Raw genomic sequence first — 15,533 nt, 5'->3', positions numbered from 1 at the left:
CGGGCTGGTACCACTCATGTGGATCAAGGAAAGCATCGCTTGCAGGGCAGCTCAGGGTAATTTGTTTGTGCCCCCAAAATATCAGAAGGAATAACATTCTGACTCTTTAGTTATGGTGAAAATGCCCATCTCTTTTTATCAAATGGATAGGAAAGTAATTCAACGTTCATCCAATGATTGAGCTAAGGTTTAGATCTGAGAGTGCACCTAATGGCCAAATCCATCACTATCTATTTGAAGATCCAAATTGTGAGTGCAAGTTCATATCTTGGCTAACACCAAGAAAGACTTCCTGGCAGAAGGGACAGGTAGAAAGGACCCTATAGTAAAATCCAACTGGCCCATTTTCTCCCTTGTGTCCATCTCCCTGGGGTTCAAGAGATACCTCATAAGCAAACAGATGATTGCATCTTGATTGTTGCTGAATTTAAACACTCTTTTGCTCAGCAAGTGTGGGCCTAGCTAAGAAAATATTGTCATTCCCGTAGGAAATAATTATTTTGTTATTGGTGAGATAACGTGTCTGGTGGTTTAATATGGAGAAGATACCAATTAAAATTAACAATTAATCAGTGGAACAGAAGTTGCCTCCAGAAGTTGTGAATGCCCCAACACTGGAAGTCATTAAGAAGATGTTGGATAGCCATTTGTCTGAAACGGTATCGGGTTTCCTGCCTAGGCAGGGGGTTGGACTAGAAGACCTCCAAGGTCCCTTCCAACTCTGCTATTGTATTGTATTGTATTGTAAAATAATAAAAAAAGGTGAATGACAATAAAAATAGGCTTCCTTGTTCAAATTCACATTTGTTTCTTACAATGGAGCAGGACTCCCATTTACCATGTAAAACGAGCAGTCGTTTAATAGAGAAGAGGAAAAAAAATGTACCTATTAAGGAATGCCAATTCAACCAGATAGACATTTGGAGGAGGAGTTCATCCATGTTTCCAGGCAGAGGATGCGAATGTGAATCAACAGCAATATTAACATCATGGAATTACACACACCACATGCCAGAGGTGTGGAGAACCAGTAGGGGAAATATTGTGTAGTTTGGAGAACCAGTAAATACCACCTCTGACTGGCCTCGCCCCCATCTATTCTCTGCCTTCCGAGTCCCAGCTGATCGGGAGAGAGTGGGGATTTTACATTAACTTTCCCTTAGAGTTGGGAGAGAGTGGATATTTTATAGTATCCTTCCCCTGCCAGGCCCACCAAGCCTTGCTCACCAAGTTCTAATCTATGATCATGATAAAAGACTTAGATTTTCTTGACCTCTTTATTTTGAGCCAGCATATTGAGTTGCAGAAGGGAGAGCAAAGCGAACAAAATTGAAGTTCTGCAGAAAGATATGGCAAAATACTAACTAACCCTATAGCACCAATCAAGGCTGCGTTCCTACCAGTGTTGGTACTGGTTCACTTCACTTCCTTCACTCCCACACATGCGCCAGATGTGCATGGCATGCTCATGCTCAGTTCACTGTAAATTGTTCTGCGTATGAGCGAAAGAACATGAACAGCTAATAAAAAACATGCTGGCAGTGGCACGGGAGACCGGGGAACTGGTTTGGGGGCGTGGCCAGCCTGGGTCACTGCTGGTTCTGTGATCCAGGCCAAATTACCACTACCGGTTCGCCCTAACCGGCGTGAAGCTCTAGAAATCCACCTCTGGCCCCAATCCTTCAACAATTGCTAAGAAAAAACAGTCGCATTTTATGCTAAATGACTTTTATCACACCCCAACCAAATCATAGCAAGGTGACCTATTGCAGCATGGCAGTCAAAACAAATGTATGATTGCAATAAAAGGTGTTTTTTTTTTAAACTAGATTATCTTGAGACTGCCTAAAGAATTGTGGGGAAAACAGCAGAAAGGAAAGGAAAGTGTATTTATCTGAAATCCTGCAGAAATGGTATAGGGCCTCCTGCTCGGAGAGCGGGCTGGAATAGAAGACCTCTAATGACCCTTCCAACTGTATTATTTTATGTCCTAAATGATAACCAGCCTTTTCTATCCTCCTTTCCACACAGCTCCATCTCTCACCACAGATAGTGGTCAATTCAAAACATGAGGTGACCCTCTCGAATAAGTTTAACTTTGTACTGAAATTTGTGGTTTAAATTTAAATTAATTAAGGATTTTGATTTTCTTGACTGATTCCTTTGAGCCAACCTCTTGAGCAAAACTGAAGTCCTGCAGAATGGCATGGCAAAATACTAATCCTACAGCACCAATCCTTCAACAATGGCTAAAAGAAACAACACTAAATTACTTTTATCGCACACCAAGTGAATTGTAATAAGAAGAGTTGTGACCTATTGCTGGTTTGCATGAGTTATGTTTGTAATAAAAGATTTTGATTTAATTGGATTGCCTTGAGCCGGTCTATTGAGTTGTGGGGAAAACAGACGAGGGGTGATAAAAGTGTTTTTAATTGAATTCCTGCAGAAAGGAATGGCAAGCAACGAGTATATACTATTAATTAGAAACTTCTTTTCTCTCTCGCTCCACCCCAAACTACCTGTGGAACTTTGAAGACATGTACAGTTTCTGCCATAAAGGATGATGTATCAGGACCTAGTCCCCCAATGATTGCTATGAGATTTTTCCGGCTGTCACATTTGTAGTTGGGGGCAAATTCCTGGGATTTGAAAAGCAGGTCCAGAGTGGTGCGATAGGTCATCCTCGCATTGAGGTAACTGTCATAGATGTGGAACCCGAGAGTGATGTTAGGTAAGATCTGGGAGTCCTCATTGATCTCCTTCACAGCAAAGGCCAAGGCGAGGACGTGCTGGTAGAATTTGGTTATTACACTGCAAATAATTTTTATTGAACAAAATAAGTTGACAATTCTTTTATGGTGAAAGCATTAATGTATGAGTAACAACCACTTCTGTCTCTTTTGTAAATGAGAAGATGAGGCTCTTTGTAAAATGACTCAATAATTTGTATAGTTTTCAACTATGTAGTGGGTTTCCATGATTTGCAACAAATATGAATAGAAGGAAGTTGTGGTTTCTGTTCAAGCTATGATATTTATTTCTTTCAGTTTCGCAGAATATCGGAAGGATAACTCATTTAATATACATATGTCATGAGAGTAGTGACTGCAAAGACTAGATCATTTTAATTATCTTATACTCACTAAATGTTCCCCCAAAGACTTCTTGCACCATAATTTCATACATTTCATGAGTAAGTCTTTAATACAATGAAAAGAAAATGATTTGTTTCCCCACAATCAGATAAGTTTGAAAGACAAGGAAGCAAGTTTTATGAAAAAAAACCATGCATTTATTCTCAAAGAACTATTAGCCATATAAACAATTTTGGGAGATTTGGCTAAAATGAATGGAAAGAAAAAAAAATTCTTACAGTGGTAAATCATAAGGTTTTAGAGTAGGACGTTCCTTAAATTCAATTTCAAAAAAGTGGTAAATTATCTGAGACACCATCCCACCTATGATGAGGTCACCAGGCTGGTACCACTCATGGGGAACCGGGAAAGCATCACTCACAGGGCAGCTCAGAGTAACTGCTTTCTGCACCAAGAGCATCAGAAGGAACAACATCTTCAGGCATTTGTCATAGGGAAAATATTTGTGTCTCCTGTCCATAAGGATGCTTGTATTTCAGTGGTTCATTCAATGTTTAAGCCAAGGTTTATATCTGACAATGCACCTAATCAGAAATCCCATCATTTTCTATCTGAAGTTCCATGTGTGTAGCAAATTTGTATACTGACTATCACTAGGATTGAACAGATGTTCTGGGGGGGGGAAGGAGGGAGGAAACTTGTAAGAATGAGTCTGATGGAGTGGTTATTATCTCTTTGTGCCAAATTCCCTGGAGTTCAAGAGTTACTTCATAACCAAATAGATACCTTAAGTGTTGCTGAATTTAAATACCTTTATGCATAGACCTTGAGGTTTTGGTTTAGCTAAAGAAACACTTGTTGGTTTCTGTAGGAGATAATTATTTTCTTTTTCATGAGAGAATAAGTGCTTCAATTGAAGGTTCAGCTTTTTTTCCCATTGATGAAATTCTAATGAAAGTAATCTAAGGGACATTGGCAATTAAAAACAAGCCTCAAGTGTTGAAATTCATGTTCATTCCTTACAATGGAGCAAGGTTCCCATTTTCCATATAAAATGAACAGAATTGTTTAGTAGAGAAGATTTATTTATAGAAGGTAATATTTCACTTATTAGTGGATGCAGCAATCTTTTTTGAGCAGGGAACTTCAAAGGCACAAACCAGAGTAGAAAATATTGAACTGATACTCAAAGAAAAGAAAAATGGTGGTTTCTGTCTGTGACTGTCACAATTTCCATGGCTCTGTTTCAGTAGGCTGTGTGTTGCTCCATTGAATCCTTACCTTCATGTGTAATGTCACACAAGGACACTTGAACGTCTTCTCTGAAACTTTCATTGCTCCTTTACCAAATTATAGTCTGCAACGTAACGTATTTCCTGAGTGCTGGTTCTTTTATTGATGGTTGTCCCTTTTTCAAAAGGCAACTGGACTGGACATAGAAACTCTCTAACATTCACATCTCAAAGACCCCAGACCTATCCCAAAGGGATATCCCCCTGATACCATGTTAAGTACATCTTCATAAAACGTAATTCCCTTTTTACTACATTTATGAAATCATTTATAAATAGAAAATATAAAAACCATGAAAATGTCAAAGTCCCATCCCCTAAGGAGGTAAATTTGGTGAGATCCAGAAGAAGGGCCTTCTTCATGGTGGCTCTGGAACATCATCCCTTCAGAAATTAGACTCTCTCCCACTTTGACACACTTATGTAAAGTACTAAAAGGCCTGATTTTGCCAGCGGCCTAGGGAATCGTGGGTGGGATGGAGTCCATCAAATGACTTATTTGATTGTGTGTTGTCATTGCAGGGGGGGGGGGTATCGTTTTTTATTTTTGTTCATATTGTGTTTTATTGCTTACAAGCTGCCTAAAGTCACTGTGAGCAAGTAGGCAAGTATTTAAATTTGCTTCATAAATAAGTAAACTGCATACATTGGATAAGATTTAATTCAATATCTCAAATATTCTGACACGACAACTGGATTCTCAACATCCTGCTAACTTGGGGTGTTGAAAGACAGAAGGTGTGTAATTAAATAATATTGGAGAATGGTTGCAAATGCTGCAGAAGGAGCTTTTCTTTTCCAATTGGCCACTATAATAAATCTTAGTGACCAGCATAATTGCTCCATTGTCAGAATTAATGACTTCTATATGTCTCCTATAGATAGCAAACAATCCTTCTCTTTTTTGTGTGTGAGCAATTTCTCAAAGCCAGAAAAATTACATGATGTGCTACTTTCTCTTTTTGAGTTGCTCCCTGTGGTTGAGGTCAGGCCGCAAAACAATGATGTAGCATTTTGGGAGGAATATGCATCCCAGTAATGCAGCGCTGGAGGCCAAGATGGAGAAGACCTCCACAGCTACCATGAATTTTCCTTTTGTGCTCAGATAGGCTGGAAAGAAGGAGATCCACACACTGCAAAAGGCCAACATGCTGAAGGTGATGAACTTGGCTTCGTTAAAGCTGTCGGGTAATTTACGGGCAAAGAAAGCCACAATAAAGCTGGCGATGGCCAAGATACCCATGTAGCCCAAGACACAGTAGAAGAAGAAAACTGACCCCTCATTGCACTGTAAAATCATTTCTTGGGGCTCTGAATTCTTGTCTAACTCAGGGAATGGAGGTGATGTCGACCACCAAAGAATGCAAAGACATACTTGGAATAGAGAACAGGAAAGGACAGTACAAAAAACCAATCTATTCCCCACCCATTTCCTCATCTGAGATCCTGGGTTAGTAGCCATGAAGGCTACAACCACAGTGATGGTTTTGACCAGGACACAAGAAATGGCCACTGAGAAGGTGATGCCAAACATTGATTGCCGGAGAAGGCAGGTCACTTTCCCAGGCTGGCTGAGGAAAAGCAAAGAGGAGAGAAAACAGAGCAGAAGAGAGACAAGGAGGGTGTAGGTGAGGGACCTGTTGTTGGCTTTGACAATGGGCGTATCCTTGAACTTAATAAATGTTCCAAGCACCCAAGAGGTCAAGAAGAAGAAACCAAGAGCTGCTGAGGCCAAACTAATTCCTAAGGTTTCTTCAAAAGTAAGAAAGACCAGCAGTTTCAGGATACATCCATTCTTTTCTTTATTTGGATAATGATCTTCCGAACATTGAAAACAGTCATCCATATCTGAAAGAAAAGTCAAGGAAAGTTTTTATACATTCCATATTTTTGAAAATGATATTTTTTATGGATGCTAACCATTATCCCGCTCACATTTCTTTTGATTGGCTACCAGTTGGATCACGTTTCTATGGAAATACTATTTTTCCATCCTTGTATCAGCTGGGACCAGCATAAAAGAAGTACAATGGGAAGGGCAATTATTCTATGAATTGCAGCCCTGTCTAGCCCTTCAAAATTATTAAAATTTAGACCCTTTCGACTTTTCCCATTTTTCCAAAACAAAGAGAAGAAATCTGTGAGGTTGGATATAAGAGCTCAGGTCTTCTTGGGCAAACTTGGAATTCAGAATGACAGGTTGTGATTCACAAGTATAGAAGCGAATATTCACCTTGAAGGACTCACAAAACCATCTGCTACATTGAAATAGTGTATTACAGTTTGCTTAGGAGTATCTAATGACAACTGGAATGTCTAACCTACCCGTTTGATTTGAAATCTTTCCTTCTGGGCAAGGAACACAGTCGTAGCAACAGAATTGTTCTCCTTCCAACCTTTTCTTGCAGTATCCAGGGCAGCAGGGGTCATTACACAGAGAAATTGGAATAGCCTGGTCATAAACATAAATTCCTAAAGGGTTAGTCCTGGTGTATGTATAAAGCAAAGACTTCCCTGTCCAGTCATATCCAACTCCAAGGCACAATGCTCATCTCCATTTCTTGGCCAAGGGAGCCAGCATTGTCCGAAGATATTTTCCATAGTCATGTGACCTGCATGGCTATATGCCAAATGCACAAGGAACACTGTTACCTTCCCACCAAAGTGGTACCTATGAATCTACTCGCATTTGCCTGCTTTTGAATGCCTAGGTGAGAAGGAGCTGAGGCAAGAAAAGGAGCTCCCCCTATTGCATAACTTGCAGGTGTCAAACCAGGGCTGTGAGCTTTCCAGCTGACGAGCTCAGTGTATTTAACCATTGAGCATGGCCTATGTGTACTAGCCAATAAAATGTTGACATTATAAGGATGTGCAAATGGCGTGTTTGGAGAATGGCAGAGAGAATAAAGAAATATATGTGATTACAACTCCTGTGATTTCAAATGGCAATGTAACCCAAATGTGAACACCTATCTTTTAAATTGTAATGTCACTTTGTCAGTTTGACGAACGCTTGATCATTGACAATATTTGTACAGAATGTGCCATTTCAAAATGAGAGAGAAAAGTAGATTTCTAAAGCGATTATGTTCAATATTGGATCAAAATGGATCAGGGAAGAGTTGATTCAATGAGTCCATACCTGGTTAAAAGCTGGGTGCCAGACAATCACCTCTTCATCAATGATTAATTCCTTGGCATTGGAAATTTGAGGATCCATCTTTCCAACTCTAATTCTCTGAAAGGATCTGTTTGGAAAAGTGATCAAGTTGGTGATGTCAAATCCACCTGTTGCTTCCCCTTTCTCATTCAGGAAGACTCTCTCCCCAGCTGAATTGTTAAAAGCAATGCCTTGAAGAAATGAGTGGAGCTACTTGAAAGAGAATGAAAGAGAGGAGAGAGAGAGAGAGAGAGAGAGAGAGAGAGAGAGAGAGAGAGAGAGAGAGAGAGAGAGAGAGAGAGAGAGAGAGAGAGAGAGAGAGAGAGAGAGAGAATGAGTGAATTGGAAGGATAATAATAATAAAGTGGCCAGCATATTTAACTTTCGCTTACTCATTCTTCCCTTTGCTCTAACAAATATCAAATAAGTTCAATTAAAATACAAATAATTTATATTTCAGAGTAAGACACGGGTCTGTTTTAGTATTAATGTAATGTTATTTCTTGGGGGGGGGGGAGGGACCAAAACAATAGCAGTTAACAAATCATAACCAAAGCAAGGTATTGATATTATGCAATTTGATTCAGATATGATTTATATTCACTTTTTAAACAACTAGACAATCAAATGTGGACCATATCCAAACTCATCATACATTGTTTGTTTTTCATTAGTTCAAAGATTCTTCACATCCTGAGACACCACACATTTCCTTTAGCCAGATTTTATCGTCTTACACTCAATTGTTGAGACAGAGAGAGTATAAAGTACCCTAACGATGCCTGTTTCATAATAAGTGACCCAATATTGTAATACAAAAAGCAGTGATTTATTAACAGCTTCATTAGGCATTTCTTATTCGCAGCGATCTTTTTTGCTTTCTTTATCTGCTTTTGAACTTTGACCATGTTTCTGTCTTCCCTTCAGTCTTTGTCATAAATCACGTTATCCAATAGTTTCATTCATCTCAACCCAGCTACTGTAATCTGAGATCCAGCTCCGCTGATGCTCTGCATGGAATGTCAACACAGAGAGTTGACATCCGGCTCCCCTCACTTTTCAAAGACAATATGTGCAAGCAAAAACAATTTGAGTACCAATATGGGATTCAAGGCTGCGTTCTCCCCCCAGGCTTGTTTGGATTTTTTTCATGGAATCTCTCTATAGGGCGATCAGCCTGGATATTTTTACTCTTTACCCAAGATGCCTCTGAAAAGGGATAGCCCTTCCAATTAATTACTGAAGTTGCCTCCTGTGCCACCTCGAATCAAGGATGCATTGCACCTCATAATGGAGAGAGGAAGAGAGAGAATGAGAGAATGAGCGAGAGTGAGAGGAAGATGGAAAGAGAGAGAAGGATGTATGTATGTATGTATGTATGTATGTATGTATGTATGTATGTACGTACGTACGTATGTATGTATTTGTTTTACAACCCCTGGTATGCCCAAATATGGGAGGGATCTCACTACTCCTCCTTTCTGTCCTTTGGTTCATTACAGAAGACAATCCAGGTAGAAAACCATATTTTTATTTTTAATGTTGACTTTGCTATGTTTGTGTTGTATTTGTGCTGATAAATAAATAAAGGGAGACTAGTATAGATCTATTTCAAGCTATTTAGCTCTCGTCAGCTAGTCATACCCTTACTGGGATTTGAACCTGGGCTGTATTACATATTAGGCAGATGTCTTAGCCACTAAGCCACAGGCTCTCCTCCTTATCAGCTGAGCCAGGGAAATAGGTATGTATTTGTGTTACAACCCCTGGTATGCCGAAATATGTAGATACCACTGCGCCACCATGGTTTATTCACAAGCTAATAAGAAAAGGGAAGAGTCCTATATTTCAGAATATTGGAGGGGAGGGGGGCACAAAAGAAGAAAGAGTGCCTTCAGACACAATGCAATTGAGTCCTTCTTGGAATCCAGATGGATAAATCCACAAGACAGGCCAATTCTATGTGGAAGTGAAAAGCTATTTATAAAATGAAAATTGATGCATAGAGTAAATTCTCTTGGCTATACTGAAATTAGTAAAGACACGGTTTAAGTCTGTACTCTTATTTTATAAACCTAATAGCATTGTTGCCTCCGTCTCTCTATTGAGTTGTAGCCATAAAGATAAAGATTCCCCTCGCACATATGTGCTAGTCGTTCCCGACTCTAGGGGGAATGCTCATCTCCGTTTCAAAGCCAAAGAGCCAGCCCTGTCCGAAGACGTCTCCGTGGTCATGACTCAATGCCGAAGGCACACAGAACACTGTTACCTTCCCACCAAAGGTGGTTCCTATTTTTCTACTTGCATTTTTGCATGCTTTCAAAGTGTTAGGTTGGCAGAAGCTGGGACAAGTAATGGGAACTCACTCCATTACACGGCGCTCGGGATTCAAACCGCTGAACTGCTGACCTTTCTGATCAACAAGCTCAGAGTCTTAGCCATTGATCCACCATGTCTGGGACCATAGGACAGGGTAAATAAGCTATGATGACAGAAATACAAGATAGATGTAGCATGAAAAAATTACCTGCCAAGGCTGCAGATTTGGAAATTCAACCCTTTGAACCTCCCTTGGTTGGGATTTTGAGCTCATGACCTCGTGCAAAGAATGTGCCACTGCATAAACAGCATTGTAGATGCTGTAGCTTTGGCCAGTCATCTTCAACTCAAACAGAGGACCAGGTAGATTCTCCAACTTCTCTTCTCCAGTACAGGTTTCAGTAATCATAGATGAAGACAATTCTCTAATTGGAAGTGAACAATTGAACAATTGCCCCCAAACCTCTTGAAGAAATCCATCTTTGTGGGTTGAAAGTTTGATGGCTTGAATAAATTCTTCGAAGCCTCGAAGGTCTCTAGAATGCACAGTAAAGGAAAGAGCCCCATGGAACATCTGGAGATCCCATCTCCTTTGGAATCCCATCAGGATGAAATCAATCGGATTCATCAGGATCCAAACCTTCCTCAATAACACACTCTCTTTATTTTCAGGATCCCAAAAAAATATGATCGTTCTCAGCCACACTATTGTGATGGACTCTCCGTGGACAAGAAAAACATTCGCTTTTCGATCCATCAATTTATTAGTAATAACTGAGATTGAATTGAGCAATTCTGGCATGTCATCCAAGTCGAGATATTGTGGAATTTTTTGCGTGAAAGCTAAACAGACCCTGTTCTGCGAAAGCAACGGCTGCAGTTTCTGCAAAAAACGCTCTTCCTTATTTTCAAAAGCAAAGAGTCCGATCCACGCCCATCCAAAATGGAGAAGAAGTTGTATAAGTCCAGTGTACTGATGCTCCTCTTTGGGGACCATGCAATAAAGTGGAAATAACTCAGTAATCTGAAAGTCTTCTTGGGCAAAGGAACCATAAGTCAACTAAACAAAAAGAGAAATTCATTATTCATGAAAATCATGGGGAAAATATGAAGGATACTGCTGGATAGAAACTCAATGAAGCTCTCCCTACATTGAATATTTGTCCAATTCTATGTAGATTATGACATTTGCTAGAAAAAAGAAGCAACTAAAATTCCTTGATGAAATATTTTTTTCATCTGAAATATAACGAGATTACAACCACACTCACTTTCCTCATACAGAGTTCCAATATGTTCATCCCCTTAGAACATCTGGAAACTTGCTAACCATCTGAGCTTTTGAGCTCTTCTCAGCGTAAGAAAACGATTCTTAAGAACTAGTCTTATTGGATTACCTCCTTCCCTTATTTGTAGCAGATAAAATAAAATAATTATACATGGAAGACTATGCCCATTAGTTTTTGGAGGAGTAGAATTAATCATCTCTTCATTTACTACAATTATTATGGAGATCTTCAAAAGTACCCACGTAGCCCCAATACTTTAACCATTTCCAGCCAAATCAGTTGAGTTTTAAATTCAGTTATTATTTTCAGACCCAACCAAGACATAGCAAGTGGAGTTGTCACCAATTGTCAGGTAGCTTGGTGGAATCTGGAGCTGAGTTGAGGGCAGCAGCTTTGATTTCAGGAAGTGGCTGAAAGGAGATCCTCCCTAAAACCATGAGACATGATAGCAGTGTTCCAATATTTGGGATACTCCTACAAAGATGAGGGGGTTACACTGTTTTCCAAAGCACTAAAATTGAACATGAGAAACAATGTACGGAAATTAACCAAGGAAAGAAGCAACCTAGATCTAGGGAGAAATTTCCTAACAGTGAAAACAATTAACCAATGGAAGAACTTGTCTTCAGAAACTGGGGCGGAATTTGCCTGAAATGGTATAGGGCCTCCTGCTCGGAGAGCGGGTTGGAATAGAAGATCTCTAATGACCCTTCCAACTCTATTATTCTATGTCCTAAGTGATAGCCAGACGTTTCTATCCTCCTTTCCACACAGCTCCATCTCTCACCACAGATTTGTGGGAGCAATTGCAGAAGGGAGAAAGAAAGAGAGCAAAACTGAAGTCCTGCAGAATGGCATGGCAAAATACTAATTCTGCAGCACCAATCCTTCAACAATGGCTAAAAACAACAACGCTAAATTACTTTTATCGCACACCAAGTGAATTGTAATAAGAAGAGTTGTGACCGATTGCTGGTTTGCATGAGTTATGATTGTAATAAAAGATTTTGATTTAATTGGATTGCCTTGAGCCGGTCTATTGAGTTGTGGGAAAAACAGACGAGGGGTGATAAAAGTATATTTAATTGAATTGCCAAAGACTACACAATATTAGATAAACTGTTGATACAGACAGAAAACAGACTGATCAAAGTGCTGTATAGATTCTTGTTGGAATATAAACTAGAGGAGGAACATGTCAAAGAAACCATGGTCGCCTGGGCGAAAAATTTCGGTTACAATGTGGAATTGGCTAAGTGGAAAAAACTTTGGTTACTTAATCAGAAACTAACATTGGCTACGGCATATAAAGAAAATGTTTATAAGATGTTCTACAGATGGCATCTCCCTCCAGCACGGCTTTCCAAAATGTTCAAAAATCTGGCCCAAAATTGTTGGAAGTGTAAAAAAACACCAGGCACTTTCTATCATATGTGGTGGACGTGCAATGAGGCAAAAAAATATTGGAAAATGATTCAATCATGGTTAGAACAAATGGTGGAAGAACATATTATGTTTAAACCAGAAACTTTTCTCCTAGGCATAATACCGGAGGGGTTTAAGAAAGATACACTCTGTCTAATTATACATATACTGACTGCAGCGCGCATAACCTATGCACAGTATTGGGGGGGGGGGAAATACACCATCAGAGCTAGATATAATCAGAAAAGTGTTGGCCTGTGCAGAAGCAGATAGGTTCACTCTGGAACTTAAAAATAAAGGGGAATTAGAATATTTTGAAGTATGGAACAGATTTTACGATTGGTATAAGACAAGATGACAAGACTGGAACAAATGTATATATTGTGATTGGACAGAAGGACAGACAATGTATTTAAGTAGATAAATTGTTAATGGTTGAAACTAGCTGTACATAATGTGAATGTACAGTCACTCCGACTCCGCAGTATTGCATTGTTTTAAATGTAAAAATAATAAAAAATATATTTTTAAAAAAATTGAATTTCTGCAGAAAGGAATGGCAAGCAACTAGTATATACTATTAATTAGAAACTTCTTTTCTCTCTCACTCCACCCCGAAACTACCTGTGGAACTTTGAAGACATGTACAGTTTCTGCCATAAAGGATGATGTATCAGGACCTAGTCCCCCAATGATAGCCATGAGATTTTTCCGGCTGTCACATTTGTAGTTGGGGACAAATTCCTGGGATTTGAAAAGCAGGTCCAGAGTGGTGCGATAGGTCATCCTTGGGTTGTTGTAACTGTCATAGATGTGGAACCCGAGAGTGATGTTAGGTAAGATCTGGGAGTCCTCAATGATCTCCTTCACAGCAAAGGCCAAGGCGAGGGCATGCTGGTAGAATTTGGTTATGACGCTGCAAATAGTTTAAACACCCCAATTGAACAATATCAGTTGACAATTCTATTATGGTGAAAGCATTGATATATGAGTAACAACCACTTCTGTCTCTTTTGTAAGTGAGAAGATGAGGCTCTTTGTAAAACACTCAATAATTTCTATAGTTTTCAGCTACAGAATTTCCATGATTTGCAACAAATATGTATCGCACAAAGTTGTGGTTTTTGTTTCAAACATGTATTTCTATTTTGTATTCTACAAAATAGAATACAGCCAGCAAGTATCACTCTTTTAATATATGTAAGTAATGCTAGGAGTGACTGCATGGACTGGATAATTAGATTCACTAAATGTTCTCCAAAAATGTTCTCCAGAAGACTTCTTGCACCTTAACTTCATGCAATTTGTGAATAAGACTTTAATACAATGAGAAGAAAATGATTTGTTTTCCCACAATCGGATATGTTTGAAAGACAAGGAAGCAAGAGTAAGTTTATATAAAAAACTTGCATTTATTCTCAAAGAACTATTCGTCAAAAAAGGAATTTTGGCATATCTAGCTCAGTTTAGAAAATGAATGGAAAGTAAAATAGAATAGAATAGAACAGAATAGAATAGAATTCTTTATTGGCCAAGTGATTGGACACAAAATTAATTTGTCTCTGGTTATGAATACTTCCTAAAAGAAGTGTTCATAAAAGAAAAAAAATACATTCATCAAGAATCATAAGATAGAACACATAGAGATAGACATAGGTTACTAATAAGCAATCAAATCATACTAGGAAATTGCTAAACAATATAAAACAATCCTCACAGTGGTAAATCATAACGTTTTAGAGAAGGAAGCTTTTTAAAATCAAGTCCAAAAACGTTGTGAATTATCTGAGACACCATCCCACCTACGATGAGGTCACCAGGCTGGTACCACTCATGGGGAACAGGGAAGATATTGCTCGCAGGGCAGCTCAGAGTAACTGCTTTCTTCAGCAAGAGCATCAGAAGGAACAACATCTTCAGGCATTTGTCACAGGGAAAATATTTGTGTCTCCTGTCCATAAGGAAGTTTGTATTTCAGTGGTTCATTCAATGCTTAAGCCAAGATTTATATCTGACAATGCACCTAATTAGAAATCCCATCATTTTCTATCTGAAGTTCCATGTGTGTAGCAAATTTGTATACTGACTATCACTAGGATTGAACACATGTTCGGGGGGGGGGGAAGGAGGGAGGAAACTTGTAAGAATGAGTCTGATGGAGCCATTATTATCCCTTTGTGCCAAACTCCCTGGGGTTTCAGAGTTACTTTATAACCAAATAGATACCTTAAGTGTTGCTGAATTTAAATACCTTTATGCATATACCTTGAGGTTTTGGTTTAGCTAAAAAAACACTTGTTGGTTCCTGTAGGAGATAATTATTTTGTTTTTTATGAGAGAATAAGTGGTTCAATTGAAAGTTCACCTTTTTTTCCAATGATGAAATTCTAATGAAAGTAATCTAAGGGACATTGGCAATTAAAAACAGCCTCAAGTGTTGAAATTCATGCTCATGTTCATTCCTTACAATGGAGCAAGGTTCCCATTTTCCATATAAAATGAACAGAATTGTTTAGTAGAGAAGAGGAAATATTTTTTACATATCAAGGTCTGACAAATAAGTCAATAATTTCTTTGGAGGTTTTATCCACATTTTCAGTCAAACAATGTTGATGAATGAAACAATAAAAATATTGATACTGATACTTCAAAAGTTGCATGAACTATTGACTTTAAAAATTTAATAATCTAATTTAAGTTTAATAATCTACTTTGTCACTTGACAAAGTGACAAAATTAGTGGGACAGAGGACTACTGTTGATATAATTTACTTGGACTTCAGTAAGGCATTCGATAAAGGAGACCATAACCTACTGCTAGATAAAGTAGAAGAATGTGGGTTAGACAGCATCACCACCAGATGGATTCGTAACTGGCTGACCAACCGCACTCAACGTGTAGTCCTCAATGGAACTGCATCTACATGGAGGGAAGTATGCACTGGAGTAT

At 38.8% G+C, this 15,533-nt stretch overlaps 1 protein-coding gene across 1 annotated transcript; it reads right to left on the bottom strand.

The window, feature by feature from the left end:
- Positions 1–5,339: 5,339 nt before the first annotated feature.
- LOC309400317 (vomeronasal type-2 receptor 26-like) lies at positions 5,340–14,418 on the bottom strand (the record flags this gene model as incomplete). Its single annotated transcript, XM_081968732.1, has 3 exons — positions 5,340–6,238; positions 13,306–13,499; positions 14,390–14,418. 3 exons carry the CDS (start codon positions 14,416–14,418, stop codon positions 5,340–5,342), a joined length of 1,122 nt encoding a protein of 373 aa, XP_081824858.1.
- Between the last annotated feature and the right edge of the window lie 1,115 nt (positions 14,419–15,533).

Source organism: Natrix helvetica (genome assembly GCF_964273705.1).
Source record: "Natrix helvetica genome assembly, chromosome: W".
Classification (NCBI taxonomy): domain Eukaryota; kingdom Metazoa; phylum Chordata; class Lepidosauria; order Squamata; family Natricidae; genus Natrix; species Natrix helvetica.
The sequence above is the reverse complement of the archived record's forward strand: the minus strand, read 5'-3'. Positions and strand labels throughout refer to the sequence as shown.